This window comes from Lissotriton helveticus, chromosome 3_1 (assembly GCF_964261635.1).
Source record: "Lissotriton helveticus chromosome 3_1, aLisHel1.1, whole genome shotgun sequence".
NCBI lineage: Eukaryota > Metazoa > Chordata > Amphibia > Caudata > Salamandridae > Lissotriton > Lissotriton helveticus.
In genome coordinates, this window is record NC_136061.1 from 1,110,937,346 (window position 1) to 1,110,962,668 (window position 25,323).

Here is a 25,323-nt window from a genome sequence, read left to right on the forward strand (position 1 = left end):
AAATTTGCGGTCTTAGAAGAGGAATCAGGGGATGTTGCTAATATGATTGCGCAGGCCGTTAAGAGGGGCTCTAGTGCAAAGTGTGCATGCGCAGAAACACATACAGAGTGTCCAAAATGTGTTACTTCCAACAGGGCCATTCTTAATAAATTAGAGAAACTAGAAAAGGACATGATTGCCATCAAAAAACTGTTGGAGGTTTTACCTCAGAAAGGAAGGAGCATCTTGGAAGATAAAATCTTATAACCAAGCGCATCGGCAACTACAATCCACCATCTAACAGGACCCCCAGTCCCGAGGACATTGCACGATGATGGGCTACCAAGGAATCTGCCCACGGCTCGAAATATTGGCTCAGCCTCATATGCAGAAATTACAAAACCGAGGGGCACAAATACGGGTAACAAGGGTGCTCCTCCAAATGCTCCACTTCCTAAAGGCATTAGGCTTGGAGGAAAGGGAGAGTTTAAGATGGGACAAACCACACATCCCAACCAAATGCCACAAGAGACCATAATACTACAGTCTATATGACTGGTGTCCCCAAAATAAATCTGAACTTGGGTTATAGATCTAGGGAATCTGTCCACAATAAAGCTATTCACTGGCTTAGACATGTTAGTGGCTGCAGATCTATCATTAGGGAGGACTTGATCAGCGTCAAGAGACTAACTCTGTTTAGCTCTAACACTGACTGCATTGAAATTCAATTAAGCAACATAACAATGGCAGATAACTTAGTGAACTTAGAGTTCCGGACCTCCCCCTAAACAATCTAACATTCAGATCAGACGTCTCCCTATTTGGTCAACAGGTCCAGCTAATGACGACTCGGATCTAAATAGAATAGACTGACTATCCAGTGATGAAGGTAGCACTCAACAGGAAGCCGGGCCTGGGTTGTATCCCGTAGTAAATACCCTTAATTCATCTAATGATTCCCTCACTTCCCCCAGTTTGGATCCCCCGAACCAGAGCAGAAGTTATGTAAAAAGTGAAAGGGCGGGCAACCCAGGAACAATTCGAATACTCTCCTGGAACATTGCAGGCCTTCAAAAAAAACTGGATATCCCAGATTGGAATGAATTCATCGAAAATTATGAGGTTTGCATGTTCCAGGAGACGTGGAGCTCGATACCACTGAATAAGACTGGTTACTCCACTTTTTTTGTCCCTGCTGTAAGCCAAGGCATAGGCCGTCTATCGGGGGGGCTTCATATATGGGTTAAGGTAACGCTTTTTTTGTCCATCACCGTTCATAATGTAAATTCAGAAGATATCCTCCATCTATCCTTTAAAGTACCCCTGAATGGCAATAGAGTTGACCTGTTTAATGTATATGCTAGAGGAGGTCCAACTAATCAAAATTCAGCCAAAATATCAACCTTGGATTCAGCCCTAGCAGGCATCCCACCAGGATCGAATATTATTCTGGGAGGAGACCTGAATTGCACGTATGAACCCTTAAGTGAGGAAGACATATTAGGGACTAGTGAGGAAGACATGAAACAATCCACCCCCTATTAAATTTGAGTCCCATTAAGAAATGGACAGTTAGGGCATTATAGATTAATGCCCTGACACTGGTATACAATCTACGTGCACTAAATGGGAGAACAACCTCTGACACCAATGGGGCCATGACCTTTAATAGGTTGAATGGTCCCTCACGCATTGATTACATCATGCTAGACACAAGATTATGGGGGAATGCGATAGATATGGAGATAAAACAGATGCCTGATAGTGACCATAATCCACTTTGTGCTGTCATTAGATGGGTACAAAAGAGGAAGAGCCCAAATGGCCACCTGTCCTCAAAAGAAGTTGTGCCATCTAACTGCAACCGTAGGTTAAAATGGCCCAAGGTGGCATAAAAGGAGAAAATCCTGATCAGTATAGGTCTCCAGGTGGCGTCCAAGAGCGTGGAATTTTTAGTGTTTAACTCCACACTGGACGATATGAATAGACAAGATCTTATAGGGATTTGATAGATAATATAGGCTCCCATTTCAAGATTGAGGGGACCAGAGGGGACCAGAGGGTGGAAAACCAATCACATAAATGTGGCAATCCCTGGTTCACAGCAGTTTGTAGGGAAAAAAGAAAAGCCATTTCTGTAGCCCTCCGTAAAAAAGATCCTATAGCCGTAAGGTTAGCGAGAAGGGATTATAAAAACACCACAGAATAAGCAAAACAGGCATGGGAGGAGGATCATTGGCAGGAACTTAGGAGGGTGGCCTCTCTAAAAGATTCAACCCTCTTCTGGAACTTAATAAACAAACTGACAAGAAGGGGTGTAGACTCTGTTCCAAGCCATATTACTGAACAACAATGGTACTCTCACTTCTTAAACCTTTACTGCTGTGAGACTGACACTGAGCAAATAATGGTGGTCCAACTAGAACTAGAACCAGCAATTATGAACCTTGAACCACCCGACCCCGTTACAATGTATGAGGTTCAAGATGCCATCAAAAACATAACCTCTGGAAAGGCTGCCGGGCCGGATGACGTACCGGGCAATCTAATTCTCTATGATCCCATCCCTTGGGCCAATCTTATCCTCCACCTGATTAACCTCTTGCTACAGGGCCATTTAGTCCCAGATTCCTGGAAAGGAGCAGAGGTGGTCACAATCCACAAAAAGGGGGCGAGAGAGGATCCTGCCAATTACTGACCAATACGTTTAATTGATGTTATCAGAAGGTGGTTGGCAGGGTCCTCATTTCTAGAATGCTGGTTTGGCTGGGGGAGGGAAAAATACTAACGCACCTACAAGCGGGGTTCAGGCAGAAGATAGGCACAATGGACCAAGTATTTAGATTTACAGCTACATATTGGAAGACTGTCTCCATCGGCAAAGGTTCAATATACCTGGCTTTTATAGACCTTAAAACTTCCTTCGATCTTGTACCCCACGTTAAATTGTGGCAGTTGCTACACGACATTGGCTTACCGCGATACCTCCTAGAGTAAATAAAAAGACTACATGATGGCACTTTTGCTAGAATTAGATGGGGGAGTGAGGGACAATTAACTGAGAAAATGCCAGTGCAGAGGGGGGTCCGCCAGGGCTGTGTGATGGCCCCCACTCTGTTCTACCTCTTTATAAATGGGGTGGCAGACCATTTAAGGGAGGAACCAGCGGATGCCCCCAACCTGGTGGGTGAAAAAACACCGACACTCCTCTTCACATATGACACCCTCCTGATGTCTAAGACCCCCTCTGGCCTCCAGAAACTGCTGGATAGGTTTGGTGTCTTCTGCGAGGAGCGTGGGCTCACAATCAACACCACTAAAACCAAACTGATGGTATTATCCCGAAGCAAGAAACTTAGGAAGATCAACGTTACCCTAAATGGTTCACCCCTAGAGGAAGTGAATGCATTTGACTACCTGGGAGTAAGGGTAAACCACAAGATGAAATGGGACTCACATGTAGCCAAAATGCTCTTGAATTTTAAACGCGTGTCGGGAGCAATCTCAAGAGACCATCGTGCTACCTCCAGTAGACCCATTGCCCCTGCTCTAGCCGTCTATGATGGAAAGGCATTGGCTGCTGCAACCTATGGGTCAGAACTGTGGGGTTTTGATAGTGTCCCCGAGCTAGTCAAAACTGAGAACAAGTTACTGAGAGAGCTAGTGGGTCTCCCGGTCTCTACCCCCTTAAAACCATTACTCCACGATATGGGTCGCCGCTCATTTAAAGATATAGTTGGTCTGCGTCCATTACTCTACTGGGTGCGCCTCAGAAGGCACACTATGCTGCAGTCCTAGATGAAATCATTACCCTGAACAGTTCAGGGAAGATTGTCTGGTTGAATAAGCTAAGGGTACTGATGAGTAGCTTGGGGTTTAGTGAAGAATGGTTGTCACAGTCACCCCCCCCCCCCCAAGAGAAACTATTAAGAAAATTTATTGGGAGTGGATCCAAGCTAGGGACCTTCAAAGTTCAAAATGGGTGCTTTAACTGATCAGTTTCTGGACCATAAGCCAGAGAGGAAGTTAGAACCCTTTCTAGATTTTATTAAATCACCGAGAGACAGAACTTTGTTCTTAAAATTAAGGTATGGGACTCTTCCCCTGAATGTTTTTACCAGACGCTGGAGAGATTCTTCGTACCATCATGCCACCTGTCCGGGGTGTGCAAACCCCTCTGAGTCTCTAGCCCACTTCTTGTTTGCCTGTAAGGCCTACAGTGGACCCAGGAGAAGATGGCTAAAACCAGTCTGTAGAGCTTTGGGAACAAGGCATCACACAGTGGCCCTCCGCATCTTGACAACGGACACTACATCTGGGGAAAGCATGGCAGATACGCACAAAGCTTGAACAACTGAGAGTGGGGGTAGGGAATTGAGCTGCACAATTTTATCATCTCAGCAACTAGTTTTTAAAAATGTTAGAGCAAATTTGATTGGATCTGTTTTTTAACCTGATTGTGTTTTTTAATCCTAATTTTTAACTTGTGCCTTGCTCTTTGTATCTTGAATCCTGTTTTTTAACAAAAATTTTACTTTACATAATGATGAAATGTACTTACTTTTATGATACTTTGCTATCGAATAAAATATTACAAACACAACCATAACTGTGTGCCACTTGCACATGCTACCTCCTTGTTCTGGTTTCCCACGGGTTGCTGCTTTGTGTAGGTCCTCGAAACTGGTAACGGGTATCACCTCCAGATTATGTGGAGATGAAGAGCAGCTTTGTCCTTGGGGTAAAATGTTTTGCCTGCATTGTAAAAAAGTATGCAAGTTGTGCATTCAACTGACCTTCCCGCGGAGTCTAATTGTATGCTCGATATGTACAATTATGAGCTGTGAGCTATGAACAATTCGTTTTTTTTAATACATTTTTATTTTATTTTAATTTTTCCAAGAGTAAGAACAATCAGTGCAATCATTTACATATACACGATATAACCAAACAAGGGAATGAGATGTAGAAGAGGGAGGGGTTGATTTATAGATTTACCTAAAATATCCAAAAATGAATCTGCAAATTAAACAGTAAAATAAATAAGGCACTTAGCTAGGCCCAGTGCCAATGTGACCATATTTACCCCACTTTTTTACCTTATCGAGGACCCGGAGATTTTGCAATTGATGTTTCACATTCATAGATTTGGCAGAGCCTTGTCCAAAATTCGGACACCTTAGGAGGTAAAGGATCGATCCATGCCCTGGCAACACAAAGACGATCACTAACTACTATAATCATGATTAGTGCCCTCAAGCTGGGAGCCAATCCAGATTTATAACCCAACATGATTTCCTTATAACTCAGGTTAATCTTAGTGCTTTTTACAATTCTGTGCAGGTGAAAGGATTAGGACCATGAAGGCTAAATGTTATTTTCTGATAATAGAGGAACCTGGTAGTAAGAAATATCCAAGATGGAAATTGGCCTTGATTTGTCATTTCAGCTATGGCATCTAAGCAGAGCTTAATTTGTGAAATAATGCTTGCCTGTGCCTAAACCTCTGTTCGGAAGCCCAAGGTCTGTTCATTTAAATGTTGGCGTGTTAATACCAAGGCTGCATAGTCTTAAATCCCTCTCACGCCTCCCTTGTTCACCACCAGACACTCCCTGCTTGTTTATTTCATTCCTGCAGACTCCTGCTTTCTACCTATGTGACGTGTTTCCATCTTTCTCTCACTCTGATTTTTGCTATCTGTGTTCTTCCCTCTCTTTTCTCTCGGTAAAATTCTGATGCGGCAAAATAAGAGGCGGTCCCCAAAAATGAGAGCCAGATTCCCTACTGGCAACCAACAGCTCAAATTAAGCACTAGGGGCCCGATGTAGGTGGCCATTACCGGTCGGTAACGGCCGAATTCGGCCGTTACCGACCGGTAAATGGGTCATTGAGATGTAGGGGGCTATATTTTACAGAATCGGTAAATTTACCGATTCGGTAAATTTACCGATTCTGTAAAATACCGAATCGGTAATTTTTCCGATTCGGAAAATTCCTGATGTAGGTAGCAATGTTTCCAGTGCTACCGGCCTTTTAGATTTGGTATTTTACCACCCAATCCAATTGGGTGGTGAAATACCGAATCCAGGTGTGCATGCACATCTGTGCATGCACACCTGTGCCATGTGACACATAGACATGCCCTTAGGGCATGTATGTGTGCCACATGGCACACATGCCTGTAATTGGGGTGCCAGAGGGTGTCAAAGTGACACCCCCTGCACCCTTGCAAAATTCGGTATTTACCGATTCGGTAAATACCGATTCGGTAATGCCCATTGATTCCTATGGGCTTCAATGCCCATAGGAATCAATGGGCATTACCGATTCGGTATTTACCGAATCGGTAAATACCGATTCCTTCCGAATCGGTAATTGTAAAAATACAATTACCTACATCTGCCCTCATCTTTTTTACCACTTCTTAAATACCGATTCGGTATGAATCGGTATTTAAGAAGTGGTAAAAAAGATTTACCTACATCGGGCCCTTGATCTCAAGAAAATAATTAAATCCTAACAACGCTTCACAAATATCCCAGCTATCTAATATCAAAAGACAGATACTTATTCAGAGATAAACATAAACTTGAATGGGAAGAGAGGGGAACCAACTCCATCCCTCCCTCCTGAAATGGCATATTGACTAGAAGCTCAAAGCTATTTCCTTCTGCTAATGCAACATAGTCTCCCTGAGCATTCCAGATGGGCATCATTGTATTTACACACTGTTCATAGAGACATTACTGCATCCAAATTGTAATCAGAGGCACAAATAATTTGATGAATGGGTGCAATTACACAGCTGGAATTCACAAAGCTTGCAAATGGATTTTTACTCACATACAATTACAGTAGCGCAGTGTAATTTATGTGTGAGTAAATCTCACCACATGGGCACAGAGTTGGCATTCTAGGTTGTGGATGCCTTGAAAAGTAGATTCATATAGCACATTTGTATAACACATCCCACCATGGATATGGTCAGAGTTTGTTTTAGTTCAGAAGCAAGAACTTCAAAAAAAATTGGCAAAGTGCTAGGAAAGGAATTATATGGGGAAATGTGTTCTATGTACCCAGAAGTGCTGATGGATTTGTTCTAAGCATGTACAAATAACATTGGTGATGTCATGTTGACAGATGAATCACTGCATATGGATGTAAGTAGTCCTGGAACTCCACAACTGTTGCAGTCAACCTACAAGAGTGACTAAACCATTTTGAGGCATATTCACAAACGTATTTTGAAGTATGCAAAGAAGTACTCCTGTAGTTCTCTTTTACACACTGTTATATGCCTTTGTGAATTGGCTCCATTTTTTTAAAATAATTTTTTATTGGGGTACCAAACACAGAAAACAAACATGAACAATACCATTCACAAAGAAGAAAAAGAAATTTGGCACTGTGGTTAATTCCCCCAATGTTTTTTTCACAATTTTTCTCCCCGTCCCCCCGGCGGATCCATCCTTCCCCTAACAATCAGTTCGAAAAAAAACAAGGGAAAGCACAAAAGGAAAAAAAACCGGAAAGGAGCTATAATACCATAATACACTAAAACGATAAATGGGGCACATAGGAAAGAAAACAGAAATATAAATAAATATATATGTCTTTATCTAACGATTGAGCCAGTTGGTCATGGGCAGCCATAGTTTCTGTCCTTTCTCTCTAGCCCGCCTGCCTCTCCTCCTCACCACCGCCATCTCCCAATTATATACAGACATAAATTTACTTAGCCAACCATATTCTGTCGGAGGAAGGATATCCAGCCATACTGTGGCTATACAAATAAGATACACGGCCATAGCCACAAACATGAATTTCTTATTATTTTCATCCATCCCTTACTCAGAGACACCCAACATGACAGACAGTGGGGTAAGTTTCAGCGTAAAACACAACATTGCCCTCAACCTACTTTCAATTTGGGATAATAATAAAGAAAGTTTTGAACATGTCGCAAACATATGCGTGCTATCCGCAGCTACCTCTCCACAGTGTGGGCAGCAAATGCCGGGGAGACCACCCCGCCTGTGTGTTTGAGCAGGGGTAACATATAGATTACACCAGGTTTTAAAACATTGTATTTGTAGGTTAGCAGATATACAAGTCGTTTGACTATAATGCAAATAATCTTCACAGTCCCCTTGCCCGGCGGTACCTGCAATTGCCATCGTTCAAAGTGTTTTGGTAGATCATCCCCCATACCTGCCGTAATAAGTCGATAGATGATAGCTGTTTGTGGAACCCGATTTTTCTAGCAAGGGGACTTGCGCCCGATTATGACATGTTTTGATGAATTGGCTCCAAAACATCTGAAATGGAAATAAAATTGTACTGTTTGGGGAATATCTGCATACAAATAAGTAAGTTCTTGGCTTACTGGTACCACATTGCTCTTGACGTTGAAGTGAATACTATTTGGTAGTTGTTGCCTGTACAGGTAAAAAGAGAGTTTGGCTGGAAACCTTTCACAGCTTAACATTAATGAACATCTGGTCATTACTTCTTCTTGGAGAGAGGCCTGGACAATGAATCAATTGGTATTGTGGAATATTATTTGTTTTATTGTACACAATTTAAAAAAAATATATCTTTCTTAGGACTAAACCTAGTCAGATATGTGCCCCTTTAGAAATCTTTTTGAACAATGCCTATTTGGGGGAATCAGAAAGGCTTTGCAAATTGGTCAAAAAACCTGCATGCATGTTTGGGGATTAACTCTGCCACTAGATTTTCAGCTCTGTCAACAGTTACTTTTATTCGAATATGGCTTTGAGTATTGCGACTTTTGACCTGTCTGGCTGTATTATATTTGTCCTTTGTCTGTTAATTCCTTACTATTTCGATGATTTTGTTTCTTTCATGTATAGAACATGCAACCTCTATCATGTTGATTCCTTCATAATATATTCTAATAACTAGTCTTACAAAGCTTGATTAGGTTTTAGCTATGCTCGTGGTGGTTTAATGATGTTTTTTTCTGCAACAGGTTGGAATCTTCCTCTCTATTTTCGCCATGACATTTATGTTTTAAACATAAGATTCAGTTGGGTGGCATATATAAATTTAAAATTTATATATTTTGTTATTTTCAAAAGAGAACAACAAGTGGTGCATACAATGCATGAGGCACATTTAGAAGTCATGCAAACAATAATGCCTAAAAAAAGCAATACATTCAATATACCATGCAACAAATTCAAATAAAACATAGTACTGGTTTGCATTACAATCTGCAATTGTAACCAACATCTATTGTGAGCCATTAATACGAGCGATCAGTGCCAGATGTTGGTAGACAACCCAGAAGAGCACTTCGGAGCAGAACGTATTAATGAATACATATCTGGAAAATAATTAACAGATTACGTCCAAATTCAAGATGGTTTATCATCAGATTTATGGTTTATTTGAAACATGATAGTGCCCCATTCCGTTGGTTTAACTGGGAGGCATAAACAGATCCCTTTACATTGATTATGAGACAAAATCCATAATGTTCACTTATCGATGTGATATGTGTTGTTGTTTTTGGTATTGTATGTACAAGGTTAACAATAAAAGCCTCAAAACACAATTTGGCTGCTCACATTGGGATTCGTAGCGTTTAAATATGTTTTCAGGATGGCTTTTTTACTTCAGTTTTTTTTAACTTAAATCATATCTTGACAGATACAGAGTCTTAGTAACACTTTCAGGTACCTCTAATGTAAATGTTCACTTGCACTGAGGTGTGCTGGAAACAGGAAGAATATTTATGGTAATTCAAGTAGATCAACAGCACACGATAAAACATATCGTCCTCATATTTTCAGTACATTGTGTTTCTGTTGTTTTGTTCCAAAGGAGAGCAGGGCAGGTTCAGCTGGTTATTGGTCTATTGTAATTAGCTTCGCTTGTAGTGAGCATCTGCATCACAAGTGGCCCTTCACACCATTAAAGCACAATCAAGTTGTTTTTCTTTCTAAAGAGTAGGTTTTGTTGGATATTGTTGAATTTGAATTAAACCAGAAAAAAGCGTATTTGTTTCTCTCTTTTACATTTCTATGCTCATGTATGCATGTCTATAATATTAAGAAATGTAGGCAATGATTACGTCTGGCAGAAAACTGAAATATTTAAAGCACCCACAATACTTCAACACAGCAGGGATCAGAATTTACTGGACGTGATAAATAGCACCCAATCACAATTATTGCCTAAACACTGTCATAATATAATGTGGATTTTGATGCTTACCACACCAACATGTTATTTAGCGGACACGTTTTACCTGCCAAAGTTTACTGAGAGAAAAAAATTCCTAAAAATACAAGGGACTGATGCTTATCACACAACTTGTCTTTTAGATATATGTGGTAACTGGAATGTTTACACCTGTGACAATATTTGTGCCACACATGATTACACGCCTTAGTATTCATGTGTGCACTCATAACACTCTCATTTTCCGTTAAGTATAGACATTGCTGCTTTAATGAGTGGAATTTTTATTTCTCTTCGTAGGCGAATCCTGGTTTTAGCCAAACAAGATAATGAAGCATTTGGGTTTGAAATTCAGGTAAGAAAAAGTACCCGAAAAGAAGCATATTTCACATTCGATCCATTATTAAAACTTTTTGGCAAATATATCTTCTGAATTTGAAGTGGGGGAACAAACTCTATCAGATTTAACCTGAGATCATTAAGCATGATACATTAGTAGACTCTTAACCATGCCCGTCAACATAAATTCCACATAACCACCTTGAGGCCTATCCACAAAGTACATTTTTGTAGTACAAAATGTACAACAAAATGCTATTCACAAACACATATAAGTATACGTTTCAGTGGTTAATGTGGGAGGCACGGGGGAGTGGATTGAAAATGTGCCAGGGATAAGGAAGTTGCTAGAAAATGGGAAATAATTACTATTAAATGGTAGGGGAATAGAGAGGGGTAAGGAGGAATTAAGGGAAGGCTAGGAAGAGATTATAAGGAGAGATGTATGACGACCCACAGAAAGAGTAAGGTCATTGCTATTCTCAAATTTCACTTCTTAGGTTATTACAGACAAAAAAGGACCATGAACGGTAATAAATTAATCTAGCTCGGAGATGAGGTAAAACCAGCCACACACAGCCAACCACTGGTACTGCAATACCTTCCCATAGAAATCAATGGAGTTATTTATTAAAAAATAGTCAAAAATATAAATAATTATAAATGTTTATGTGTAAATAAATATATAAAATTAGTACATCATTTTTATTTAAGTATACAATATTTTATTATATTTTTCAATTTTAGAGTTAATGTGACAATACATTTGATTAAATATAATTAAATGACGGAATTAATTGAAAAATCACGTAATATGTATTAATACATAATAAAAAAACAGCTTTTACTCTAGTTGGGAATTTCTTTTTTAATTTAAGCTTGAGAAAAATAATGTTAATGTAACTTAATATATTTACATTCATTAAATTAAATTAATTTTTAGCTTTAAATTTAAAATAAATATATACATTTAATTTACATTTGTATTCAATAGGCTTTTGTACTTTTTCGTATACTTGACCATAGAGAGACTCCACAGTCTGGGCGGAGATTTCTTCTAAGTAAAGTATAGGGAAATGATTCCCTGTTTTTACAGTGGTGGGAATTTTGAGTTGGGTGGTATTTACTGCACCCGGTAACCATTGGATGCAGTAAATACCTCACCCTTTATTAAAAATTGGCAGGTCATACCTACCAGAATTTGACATGGAAAAAGAGTATGGTGTATACTGTGCCATGCGTTTTTAGTGCATTAAGCACCAAAATTATCATGAATTCCCCAAATCCTCAGAACAGATGGTATTTATCACACCTGATAAATAACGTACCCGTGGTAATATTAGGTGCTCTAAACAACACCTATTCCTCCTACAAACCTTGAATCAGGGCCTTTGTACCCTGAAGCAAAAGGGGTGACAATTGAATGCTCATTAGTTAATCCAACAACAACTTGGGAAGGTGGAGGTTTACCAGGCACTACACTGAACACCCATTACTTGGAAAACCATATGTAAAATCGCATCAGCCGCGGTCGGTAGGGGAGTACCTGCTGGTGCGGTGATGTGGGGAGAGGGAGGGGCAGGGTGGGGGTTAGTAATGTATGGATAATGGAGGTTTGCAGGTAAGTAAACATTTAAATAAATCAAATGAATTTCGTTGCGCGCACTGCATTGCATTTGGGGATGCAGTGCACGTAACGAATTTCGTTTGATTTATTTAAATGTTTACTTACCTGCAAACCTCCATTATCCATACATTACTACCCCCCACCCTGCCCCTCCCCCTCCCCACATCACCGCCCCGGCAGGTACTCCCCTACCAACCGCGGCTGAATCGCATCCCAGTCGGGAATTGCAGCTCCTTGTTTGTGCCTGTGGGGCTAATCTTAAAGGAAACAATGTATGGATTTTACATTGTCAAATTCCAATTTCTTTCTAAAAAATAATATTCAGCATATCTTTACTTTTGAACTTTGAAAGCCACATAGCTCTGCGACTGTGCTTTGAAACAACCTTGTTTATTATATGGCCCCATGATCCTGGTCAGCCAGCAATTCCTCTGTGTGTTCCTGATGTTATGTCCAAAGGAGGGCTGCCAGTTGTTACCATATTGGCTAATATGTTCAAACAGTCATTAAAAACTGGTGAAGTTCCATCTGCCCGGTTATTGAAAAGGACCACAGCACAAGCTGGGGTCGAAAAGGGCAGTTTGCAAACATCCACGATGCATGGATATTTCGGGGGCACCACATTTTCTCACCTGGGCCCATAATAGAGGCTCATGGGGATGGGGGCCCTGCTAGGGGACCCCAAAGTCCCATTCTAGCTTCCTTTTCATGGCAGCCAGAACACCATGAAAAGGCAATTGTCATGGTCCATTGTAATCTCTACAGCGTTGCCTCCACAGGCACCGCCCCCATTGAAGGGATAATGGTAAAACTGACACTTCAATGGGCTCTTTCAGCCTGTAGGGGACGTTGGTCGGTCCTTTTGCCTGCTGTGTCTGACCGGCTGCATCGTAATGTGGCAGTCTGACCGATATGATAGATGTCGTAGGGACCGCCACCAAAGACCTGTCAGTGGCGGTCCCACATGACATCATGATCAAGCCCCACGAGTCCAACAGAATCCTCCACAGTTCCCAAACTGCTTTAGAATAGGGAGAAGTGCAGAAATCTCTCTCCTAGCCGCTATCAAGGAATTGAGGGAATTCTGGACATAGGAGGTGCTTCGGTCTTGATCCTACTTGATCTACGTGTTGCGGTTGACACGATATCACACCCAACACATTAAAAGACTAGTTGAAGAGGGCATTGGGGGCACAGCCTTGAAATGGCTAGCCTATTTTCTTTATAATTGCGCCTTCCAAGTACATGAAGTAGATAGGCAATCCAAATTTTTCCCTTCAAGTAGGGAGTAGCCGGACCCTATTCAATCTGTATGTCACCCCTCTGGTGAAGATTATAAAATCCTATGGCTTTACTTCAATCTCCCATGCAGACGACACGCAAATTATTATTAGTCTGTTCCATCAAACAGACAATACCTCAACTCTTCTTAAATCCTGTTTTAGGGCTACATTAGGAGTCTGGAGGTCCATGGAAGGCCAGACTCGCTGTGTCGCAGTGGTGGCGGTCTTCTGACTAACCGTGGGCAGAGAACTCCGCTCTGCCCATGGAGTATGCGGAGTTTTTCCTACTCCGCGTTCCATGGAGAACGCAGAGTAGGCAAAACTCAGCAGCTCCCCTGCGGAGCGGAGTTGGCCCGCAGCCCGCCTCCACCCCCTATTATTAACATAACTTAAAAGTACATTAAAGCATATTAAAAAAACTTACCTTTAAAACGCGGCGTCCCGGGCTGTCCTTCTCGTCTTCTTCGGTGTTAGAAATACTGATAAGAAAACTGCACATGCGCACATGCCCACGCATGCGCATTTCTTACGAGAGAAACTGCATGCGCAGTTTTCTTAGCAGTATTTCTAATGCTGAAGAAGACGAGAAGGGCACCCGGGGCGCCGTGGTTTAATGGTAAGTATTTTTAATATGCTTTAATGTACTTTTAAGTTATATTACTAATGGGGGGGTGGAGGTGGGTGGTGTAGCAGAGCTACGTGGAGTGCCACAGAGTTTGTTGCCAGCTCCGTGGCACTCCGTGTAGCCCTGCTATGCGGACTCCACCCAACCTTACTTCTGAACACCAGATTACGACCACGGTGGTCGGGTTTCCCTGGGTGATGGCACAGCAATATTGAGGCTGGAATATGGCGGGGTCCCCCAAGCATATTAAGAGTTTCCTGAAAAGTGTAGCATGAGGAAACGCTGGTGCCTCATGCCATGTGGATGCACACAGGGGGGCACAACATTTGCCCCCTGTGCGCATGCACACCAGTACCTGCATGGTATGGACTGCATGACGTGCAGGTACTGCCTTTGAAGTTCCTATTGCGGTGCCTATTTAATAGGTTACATGGGAATGCCAAAGAACTGCCTGTCAGACAGGAAAAAACTCCTGATCTGGCGGGCGGTTTGTAATTAGGTTTAGCTGTGCGGGCGGTCGCACTATCACACCGTCAAACTCAGAGGAAGAGGTGTGGCGCCGTGGCCAGGGCGACTGACCCCGGAATCTGGGGATCACGGTTCGATCCCCAGCGCCGGCAGCAGATTAGCCCAGCACCATGTGACTCTGGGCAATAGTTTGCTTAATCTTTCCAATGGCCCCAGCGCCTAGAGACCCTTACGGGTGATTGTTCGCACTTTACAGATGTGGATTATTATTATAATAGGGCCCTTAAACACATAGTTGACTGGATGGCAGCCATCAGTTTGAAGCTCAACAGAGATAAGACAGAGGTGATGTTAGTGGGTAACAATCCAACTAGGTGGTTGGAAATGAGCTGGCCAACTGTCTTGAGCAGTCATCATCTCCCAAACATAGGTTAAGAGCTTGGGAGTCTGGCTGGATAGAAAACCTTATAATGGAAATCCAGGTCAAGAAACTGGCAGCCACATGTTTTGGCCTACTTCATTTTCTAAGAAGACTTTTGGGATGGCTACCAGACCCACACACATCATTTAGTGATACAAGGCCTGTTAATTTGTCAACTCAACCCTGGCAATTGTTTGTACCTTGGAAACCCTAAGTCAGTCCTGAAAAGAATGCAGGTCATACAAAATGCTGCCGCACACATCCTCGTAAAAATACCCAAGCACCAGTTAGCAAGGACAGCACTGGCAGCCAGTAATGAAAAGACTTAAAGAGTTCCTTTCAAGAAACTCTGCCTTGTACATAAGGTGATCCTTAAAAATGTTCTAAATTGATCCAGGATGTACTCACTCCTTACAATCCACTGGGATTGTTATTTTCCACTAACATGCGGCGACTCCTAGAATTAAGAAAGCTGGAACTGGGGCTTTTTCCTTTCCTAACATTGCCTCGAAGCTTTCGCACTACTACAAATGAGGCAAATGGAATCAGAACTGAAATTCAGAAAACTGCTTTAGTCTAGGCTGTTAGAGTATATTTCGCATGGTAGTTGTCCTGTAGCTGGTCAGCGCTGGGAGGCCATTCTGGGTAATCATGCAATTTATAAATCTAGAAAATAGAATAGAATATTTGAGCAAAGGTAATGTTTGGTACAGTCTCACTACTCCAATATTGTGTGCCAGCATGAACCCCTATGCCTCAGCTGTAGAGCTTAACCTACAAGGAAAATAATGATGTAAGAAACTCCATCCCAATTCACTGAGGCCATCTTTCCTTTTTCAAAGGCCAGGAGACAGTGTAGAGGCTCAGGCACTTCGAAGTATGTTACATAGGATGTATGACCGTCCAAGCCTGATCGCAAACTGATTCATTGCCCTAAAAATGAATTGCAGAAGGTAATTCCTCTCAGCTCAAGTTCATTGATTCATTCTCTTACTGGCCAGCCCCGTTTGAATGCATGCACTCAATAACCAAGCTCCATACCTAAGCTGAAGCTAGGTTATGTGATGTTTTGTTATGTTGTGTTTTTTATGTTATGTTATGTGTTGTAATGCTGTGCTATGTTAGGGTACAAACATTTGTATGGATCACTTTTACCTTTTGTAAGGTCTTGCAGTACATTGTAAATCTGCACACCCATGTGGTGGGAGTTGTTGTATGTGTAGTGGCTGTATTGGTGATTGATTAGTTGTATGAGTGCCTAAATGTGTGTATGAGTCAAATGTACACCTAACTATAACGTCCCTGTAACCTTTTTTTTTTAAGTGAATATATATCTCACCTGCTGACGGTTGCCAGTAGGTAGTTATAGTTAGGACCTAGTGTCCATAGAAAAAGCATTTTTTGACTTGACTATAATTTTGGCGTTGTTTGACCAATCTGCACAAAATGTTGCCCAAAAAGAGTCACAATGGGTACTATTGATTGGGAAAGTTTGGGGATGATCCGTGCAGTGGGGACTGAGAATTTGGGGCACAAACAGGCCCCTCTACAGCCCGAACCACTCAATGGATTTACACCAAATTTGGTATGGGGTAGATGTCGGTTCAAGGAAGTGCCTTTTGCTTATTTGGTTTAAATCCGTTCAGTAGTTTTTGAGAAATGAAGATTAAAACTACCTTGATATCTCTGGACGCGGATATTTCATGAAGGTTTTGCGATGAATTGCAAATGCACGCACCAACGGGAATGCTCTGATTGGCTGGTCGCAACCTGAATAGAAAGTTGCAGCTACCATTTTATCTATCAGGAATGGTTCCCAGGGCTGAAAATGTGTGTGAAAGCCCCCATAAGGAGTCAGGTTGGCGATACTCTGACCACATGGTTGAGAAATGGAGGTGTTAGTGTCACAAGTTATTTGTCCAAAATTGATTTTTTAATCATGCACGATATTTGCGCCGACGCTGCAACCGGTTGCACGACCCCTGTGTACTGTCATGGGGACGTCGTGACTACCAACGTCATCGCCAAGATTGGTGAATAATTAATGCGCATTCTTATAGGGATATTGAGATTCAGATAAATGTTTTTATAGAGTAATTTATATAGTGAGTTATCTACTGTGATTGTTAGAATTAATTATATAGTTATAATTTTTTAATGAGGTGGTGCCCATTGAAATCCTGCTTTTACTTTCCGCTTTTCCAATGTAACTGCTGAGTCTCTGGAGTCACCACAAAAATAGAAAATAGGTTTTAGAGATGGTTGTTCTAGAAATACACTAGAAAAACATGAGTTTGTATTGTACAGTAATAAACACCTATTGTGTAAAATACTGTAATGTGTGTGCATTCATGTGTTTTCACTTTATAGGAAAGGCGCGATTGTCGCGGTTAACAACGTTGTCGTGATGTCCTGAATAACTGAGAAAACGGAAAATAGGTCTGAAAGATGATTTTAAAGAACCATAGTACAAAAATAGGAGTTGAAACATGCTTTGAAAGAAGTATGAGTACAGAACTATGCATTGGGCAATGTTCAGAATGGAGTTTCATACATATTATTTTTGGATGTGTTGGTGGTCATTGAATGTCTGCTTTTGTTTTCAGTTTTCAAGATGTGCACACAGGATTCCCAAAAACTAAAGGCAAAAAACACTTCACAATATTTCGGATACTAGGGTGGGTCTGTGTTAGACCTGGCATCTTTGGCGTGGTTTCCCCTGTCTTTTTGCCTCTACCTCCTGTATTTTTGATGCTGTGCTGTATTTCGTTTTTGCTGGTATAAATGCTTTGGGCGCTGATCAGTGTCAAAGTGCAAGAGCTCCCTGTGTAAATTGTTATTGTGATTGGTTATCCATGATTGGCATATTTGTGCCATCAAGAAGTCCCTAGTAAATTGCACTGAGTGTGCCAGGGCTGCTGATAACAAATGCTACTAGTGGGCCTGCAGCACTGAGTGTGCCACCCACATGAGTAGCCCTAAAAGGGTGTCTCAGGCCTGCCACCGCAGTGCCTGTGTGCAGTCTGTGAACTGCCATGTCCTCCTGGTCAGTGTCCCCACTGACTAGGCCTAACCCTTCCCTGTCTGTACACATTGGTCAACCCTATGGAAGGCTCAATGTGCCCACTTGGGCAGGGTGCAGTGTATGTGAAAGGTAGAGCATGTACCAGTGCAGATAACATGCTCTGGTAGTGAAGTACAGCCATTTTCGTTTTTCACTATTGTAAGGCTATCTTGCCCTATAGGCTATCACGGGAATGCTGGCTACAGTGGCTACCAGCATATCTTCCCATAGGAGCAAGATAGGCCATAAAAGTCTGGAAAACTAAAGGCAAAAAACACTTCACAATATTTCGGATACTAGAGTGGGTCTGACAAGAGCTGTGACTTTGGTTGGCTGTATATGGCTGCTACACATACAAGCACATGCAGAGTTTCAGGTTAGTTAGAAACACCCTGTTACCATCATCTGTAAAGTGCAGTTCATCATTTCTATAAATTCCATGCACGTCAAAATGCAGATTGTTGTTATAGACACGTGATGGTCTCCTAGGAATGCACAAACAGTTTTATTAACATGCTTCCTGGTTTTGTCAATCTGTGGACAGAATTGATTTGACCAATTTCATTTCTGTCTTTGGCATATATTGGAGTACACCAAGATAGTGTGAGGGAATAGCGACATCAGTTCTGCAAAGATTTGTTTTATTAGGATTTCCAGGCCTAACCCAGTCAATGTGCCTAGGTCACAGTCACCACAGTGTCATTTGAGATGTCATCAGTGAAGTCACTGACCATGTCATGAGTGATGTAATATGTGAGGTCATAAGCAGTGCATCGGGGTGCGAGTTATAGTTAGCTGAGCTAACTATAACTGCTCAAAGTCTCTGGTTTTGTACAAGTGAAATGTCAGCCTAACTATAACATCCCTGTAACCTTTGCTTTTTTCAGTGAATACCCGATGGATACATGCTGGGATTCCCCTCACATTTTGGGTCTTGAGTTGTAATGAACAATGAGAATAACTGATTGTCTAAATATGATCTAGCTTATTGCGAGTGATCTCATTGAGTAACTTTACCTTTGAGATAGGTTTTGTTTATATGTGCATGTCCGACAAACTCGTAATTGGGCTCTTAATATTTACTATTTATTACTATAGTTCTATTTCAGAACTATATTTTGTTTTATATTTATTAGGTGTTGGTGTAAAGCACATTTTTTATAAATTATTGTGCTTTATAAGTATAGGGAGGTGATAATTTTAACTTTGGTATCTAGGACTCGAAATTTCTGTAGGTCAATATTTGTGGTATAGAAAACATGTCATAGGGGCGGATTTTGCGAATTGGCAATCCGCGAACTTGCGGAATTACGGATTCGCAATCCGCAAAATCCGCGAACTCTCGCGAATTTGCGGATTTTTTTTTTTTTGTGTTCGCAAGGATTTCTGCCAGTTCGCGAGGATTCTGTACCAGTTCGCAATTGCGAACTTACTTGTCGGCTCGCAACCACCGCGACTATGTTGTTTCTACATCTGGTTCATCATCACAGGTTCACAGCACCCTCTGTTTCACCACTGCCACCCTCTGGTACACCCATGCCACCCTCAGGTACATCCCTGCCACCCTCTGGTTGGTTTATCACTGTAGATTATGGGGGTGAAAAAAAGCAAGCACACCTGCCCTGCTTCAACTGACATGAATTAATTTGGGGTTGATTAATGTGTCACTGAATTTAAACTTCCAGTCTGGCTGGCACCTGCTTCCTTAACTGTAATTTGCTGAACTCTGAAGGGGCCCCTCAGGAAGCACTACAGGGAATGGTTACTAATGATAAGATTGAACTTTTGCACCTGCTGAGTGCTTTCAGTATTGTCTGTAATTGCTTTTTGTTGCAGTGTAATTTTTTTAACAGGACCTTTGTTTAATACTTGTAGCTATTCTCTGAGCCTGCTGTGAGGGTCAGAGCAGGGTCATAGAATAGTTGCAAGTAGGCAAATGAACTCTGAAGCGGCCCCTCAGGAAGCACTACAGGGAATGGTTACTAATGATAAGATTGAACTTTTGCACCTGCTGAGTGCTTTCAGTATTGCAAAAATCCAAATATCCAGCAGCATCCACAAAAGTAATCCTTCCAGGTCAAGATCCAAATCAAAGTGACCAGCACATGAAGAAAGCACTGGGAGGAGCCTGGTGGACAGGAACAGGAAGTTGGAGACTGTGGGGCACTTCCTTCCTCCCACCCCCACCCCCCAAAATGGACTCCTTGCAAAGAAAAAGTGCAGGCAAATGTCAACCTGAGGAGTTATTCTGATAAAAATCATAATTTTCAAGGTTTATGCTGCCTGCTGGTGGATTTCTTGTGCGAAATTGCAAATTTTGCAATCTCGCAATTGCGAGATTGTCGCTGCCCGCCGCATCTACGTGTTCGCAAGTATTTACTCCCGCAAAATTGTATAGTATTCTAGTTGGCAAGCAAAAAATCCGCTTCGCACGGATTTTACGAATTTTCGGCAAGTTCGCTAGAGTTCGCGGATTGCGAATTTACCGAAAATCCGCAAAATCCGCGAGCGGAACGGATTTTACGCCCATGCTTAATCCAGATATATGAGTGTGTGTGTACATATCTAAAAAAACACTATCTGCTATCCTTACAATTAAAACCTGAGCCTGCCACTCCAATTTATAAAGAATAATTTAATAAACAAAATGCAATAAACAACAAAAATCAAATAAGGGGTACTAGAGATATGGAATTCTTAAAATTCTGTGGCCATTTGTTTGCACTTAACCAGGACCAAGGCATGATTTAAGACTGACCATGATAGAACGCAGGTGGGATACAGAAACTGAGTGGAAGAAATGTAAAACTCGTGCCCAAGGAAGTTCCCTAGCTGGCCCGATACTTTAGCGCTGTCTCCCTGTGAAGATGTATACTTTCGGACTCATGGCCTGATTTTGACTTTGGCGGATGAGTATGTACTCAGTCAGGGCGAAGGAGTACAGTACTCTTTAGCACTGATGAAGTACTGACAGTTCAGTGGATAACTCTAGCATTGGCAGGAATCACCATCACACTGTTTCCTGTCAAATCATTGTAAGTTTGACAGATGGCTCTGTCACCGCAAACTTACAAAATATTATATTATTTGCTCGAAACAAAAACATGAAGAGGGGTTTTAGTTTTTTCAAAGAAAAATACAAGGCTCCCCTCACCATTGGATATTTTTCTCCCATGTGTAGGGGGGCATTTTGCAGTTTACACTGCCCATCACCACCAGGCTTTCCAGGCAGGGAAAGACAATGAAAACTGGCTATGTGTTCATCTACTCTAAATCGAGTGGGCAGACACATGGTTTATCCTTCAAGGGCCCTTTTCTGTTGGACCATCGAATGTTTATGTCAGCGGTGGAGACAGAGAAGCTAGAAAGCATCTAAGTCACAGGTTTCGGAGGCTTTTAGGAGGAGCACACTTTGACAAAGCCAAGGATCATCAAGATCTTAGGAAGAGCACTTTGGGGTCAAGTCTCACTCCAGCAGAAGCCTCCAGCAGGATCCAGGGCAGGTCCAGGTGGATCTAGTAAGCTGGGCTTCTAGCATCTTGTGATCATGAAGCTTAAAAGAAGGCCAGCCAACTGTCCTTTGGAGTTCACTTCTTTGTGCTGGGTACAAATGGGAGCAGGTCTAGCCTTTCAGGTCTCCTGACAAGTCTCAAGATCAGGTGCAGTCCTCCTTCTGTCTTCCACTGGTCTAGTAGTGTTCTGACAAGGGTTCCCAGGGGTTCCCTATTTATTCCTGCCACTAGCCTGTGGGTAAAGGTGACTTCTGGCCCTTCTTAACCAATAGTGAAAAGTTCCCAGGGGTAACTGCAGCCACCCTTGCAGACGTTTATGTGTGCCCTACTTGTTATTACCTGAGGAGGCACCCACCCCCTCAACTAATACCCCCATATCATAGATTTTCAATTTCCCTTTCTAGGTTTGGATTCAAAAGTAAATGATGAAATATGAGCTAATGTGTTCAGGTATTTTTTGGGAGGTTTATAAAGTGATGAGTATAACCTCCCAATTACTTAAGAGCACTTTAGAAGTTAATAGGGCACACATTAGAAATATCCATAGGGGTCTGATCAAAGAGGCAGAGACTATATTGATGTTCTTTGATTGTGACTGAAGTCTGAGGAAGTTACTGCTAGCAAGCAAGTCTAAAACAAATAGGGCCCCATGCATCAAACCAAATACCGGTCGCAAACAGACAGATTCTCAGAATCCGCCCCTTTGCTACCGGTATTTTTGCATTTGGGATACTTCATCCCAAATGCAGAAATCACAATTTAAGGAATCTCTAAATTGCGATTCCTTAAATTGTGATTGCATTTAAGGAATCCCAAATTGAGATTACTTAAATGCAATGCATGAAAGTAAAAAAATTAGCGACTTCGCTAATAGGAGTAGCAAATTACCATGAAGTTGAACTTCCTGGTAATTTGCAAAAACTTAGAAAAATGCTCTTTTGTGCATTTTTCAAAGTTTCATGTTGGGCACACACATGCCCTTGGCATGTGTGTGTGTAACATATGTGCAGAGATCAATTTCAGGGGTGCAACAGGGTGTCATTTTGACACCCTTGAAATTGCATGAGCAATTTGCGAGTACCTACTGGTACTCGCAAATTGCTCATGCAATCTCCAATTCATTCCTATGGGCCTGTAGGCCCTTAGGAATGAATGGGACAGCATTCCTTAATTGCGACTAGCAATTTGCGTGTAGCAATTAAGGAATGTTTAGGAATCGCTATTTTTATAGCGATTCCTACATGCATAGGCTTTTGCGATTCCTAAATAGCGATTCCTTAAAAATCGCTATTTAGGAATCGCAAAAGCCTACGTTGATGCATGTGCCAGTTGGTCTTCAGGGGCTTTCTGAATTGGATGTACTTAGGTTTAGATCTCAAGGTGCAGTTAAAAACATTCTACACTCTAGGGTTCCGCACTCTCATGGGTATACCATGGGTATGCACCTTTGATATATCCTCTTGAATGATAGTTGGTAGATCAGGTGTGCAACAGATGATGAAATTTTCCTGATTGGAGTGTAGTGAGGAGGTAGTGTCTGCATATATTTGTGCCTTCACCTCTGTAGGCTGTATAGGTAGTATAATACGCCTTGAATATGAAAGTGGCTTCTACTGGAAGGCAGTGGAGCCCTTTCAGGGTAGACTTTATATAGTATCATTTTAGGCACTGCCTAGTGGAATGACCCTGCAGCCTTTGAGGTTTGCCCATTAGATTCTGAGGGAGACCATTGTTGATGATTTTGCAAAAGTATGGTATATCATGACAAGGACTGTGGTCAAATTAATTTGGTGGGCATTCTGTAGAAGTGGGAGTATTACGCAATGTATGAAGAGCTGGAGGCTTTTTAAAAAACATTTATTTATCCTTTTTAAATACTTACAAACCACACAAAAGAGCAACCCACTCTGTGGGCTAAGGAGTATGCTCGCAGTAAATAACAAATCTGTAGGATGGTCCATTCAGAAAAGAATCAGTACACATATTACATCATGATATATAGCACCTATTTCAACGGAGATGGCAATGGTGGAGCTAGATATTAGGTATTGCAATAGATACTGTATACCCAGGAGCAAAATGAGTAACAAAGGGAGGCACTTAACAGATTGATCTAGACATTACATCTCAATCTGACTCCTGGTGTTCGTGCTGCAACAAATAGTCTTGAAATGGAAGCAAAATGTCCCAGGGTCTGGCTGTGAGAGGTTGCAGTGCGGCAAATATCTCACTATTGGTATCGCAAAATGTCATACTTTTAAGCCAGTCAATAGCAGTTGGGCTCCGTCTGCCTCCCCAGTCCAAAGCAATCTCACACTTTGCTAACAGCAGCACTATAGCAGTAAACCTATGAACCCCTTGTGGTACATCCCACGCATATCCTAGTCTTGTAGTATCGCTGGACTCTTTCCACTGCATCTTAACTTTTATCTCTTATCACTCATCTTAATCTCTTTCACAATGGTCCTCTGATGGTTCTTGCTTTGTGTAGAGAGTGATTGACATAGGGGATCTAACTCCAGTTATCCAATAAGGACCAGGAATTGGGCAACAAACGCATTAGCAGATTCATGTACATAACTCTCAGAACTAAGCAATACAACTAAAGTATTATCACGGCTAGACCAAACCTGAAGAAATTCAGTCAAACCAAGATAATTCAAACCAATACTTCAGTTAGAGCTAGTGCACAAGTGTCTCCACAAGCCCCCAGTCTACACTGGTGGGTGGAAAGACAGATGGGAGCAGGGCAAGGACAGTAGAAAGTTTCAGAAAATAGCTGTAATAATAGCAGCTGGTGAGTATGTGGCCCCCTGCAGCTAGCCTCCCATGCCTCAATCGTCATAAAAAAGTATTAATGGGCCAGCCCCCCTTGGCAAATCCAGACTGGTGACTCTGCAAGAGCGGTGATGGGGCCCGCAGGCCACCCCCAATAGAAGTCCAAGCTGGCAGCCCCCCTGGAGTGCTCGAAGTATGTAGGTCTCTGAACTTCCACAACGGACTGGCAAAGGTAAGCTACCAGCAGTGTGGGGCCGATTGCGTGGACCGTTCGCGCAGGCTAGCACTTCGCTCTGCAGCAGTTACCGGTCTATCACAACAGGCCAGTCATTCCTTGCGTGCCCCAGGTCACAGCAAGAACCAACGCTTTGTGAGAGAAGTCCTCCAGGGCCCCCTGATGGCAGCAAGGTGGGCGCTACTCATGGGGGCTAAGGATTGCAGCTGGCTAGCCTGGCCACTGCTAGGGATCACTGGTCAGATGGAGGCGGTGTAGTGAGATCAGCATGCCGCATGCAGGCCCTGGGTCTGCACACCATGGGCCGGCCCAGCCCCTGGCATCCCAACGTGTCTCCCAACTCCTCAGCATATGAGCAGCAGTCCCACATGGTCTGCGCGGTCACGACCAGTGTTCGGCTACAGGGTCGGCAGGTACACACAGGGGAGGGCCCATCAGAACAGAGGGCGGTGCAGGCGACCTCCAGTGCTCAGTAGCCCTTTACCTAAGGCTCACCTGTGGCCCCTATCACAGCAGGGCCTCTGAGGCGCAAACCATGTGGGGAAACTCGCTAGAAAACCAGTTTACTAAAATTCGCCCCCCAGGTCCACCCCTAATGGGACACAAATCAACGGGCTCCCAATGGTTATCAGCACAGTTTAAGGCCCAAAATCTACATTTCAGGGAGTTCACTTGGCATAAAGAGCATAAACAGAATATACACTATCCATTGTATTTCTTCTTCTCTTATTGGTACTCTACACCATACTAGATTCCATAACCCACACAGATAATGC

General features: G+C 42.3%; 1 protein-coding gene across 1 annotated transcript in view; it reads left to right on the forward strand.

Annotated features, from left to right (window-relative positions):
- CYTIP (cytohesin 1 interacting protein) overlaps positions 1-25,323 on the forward strand; it is a 168,470-nt gene that overhangs the window by 123,753 nt on the left and 19,394 nt on the right. Inside the window, exon 3 of the mRNA XM_078681712.1 lies at positions 10,496-10,550. Coding sequence (XP_078537838.1) covers positions 10,496-10,550 — 55 coding nt within the window. The remainder of the gene's footprint in view (positions 1-10,495; positions 10,551-25,323) is intronic.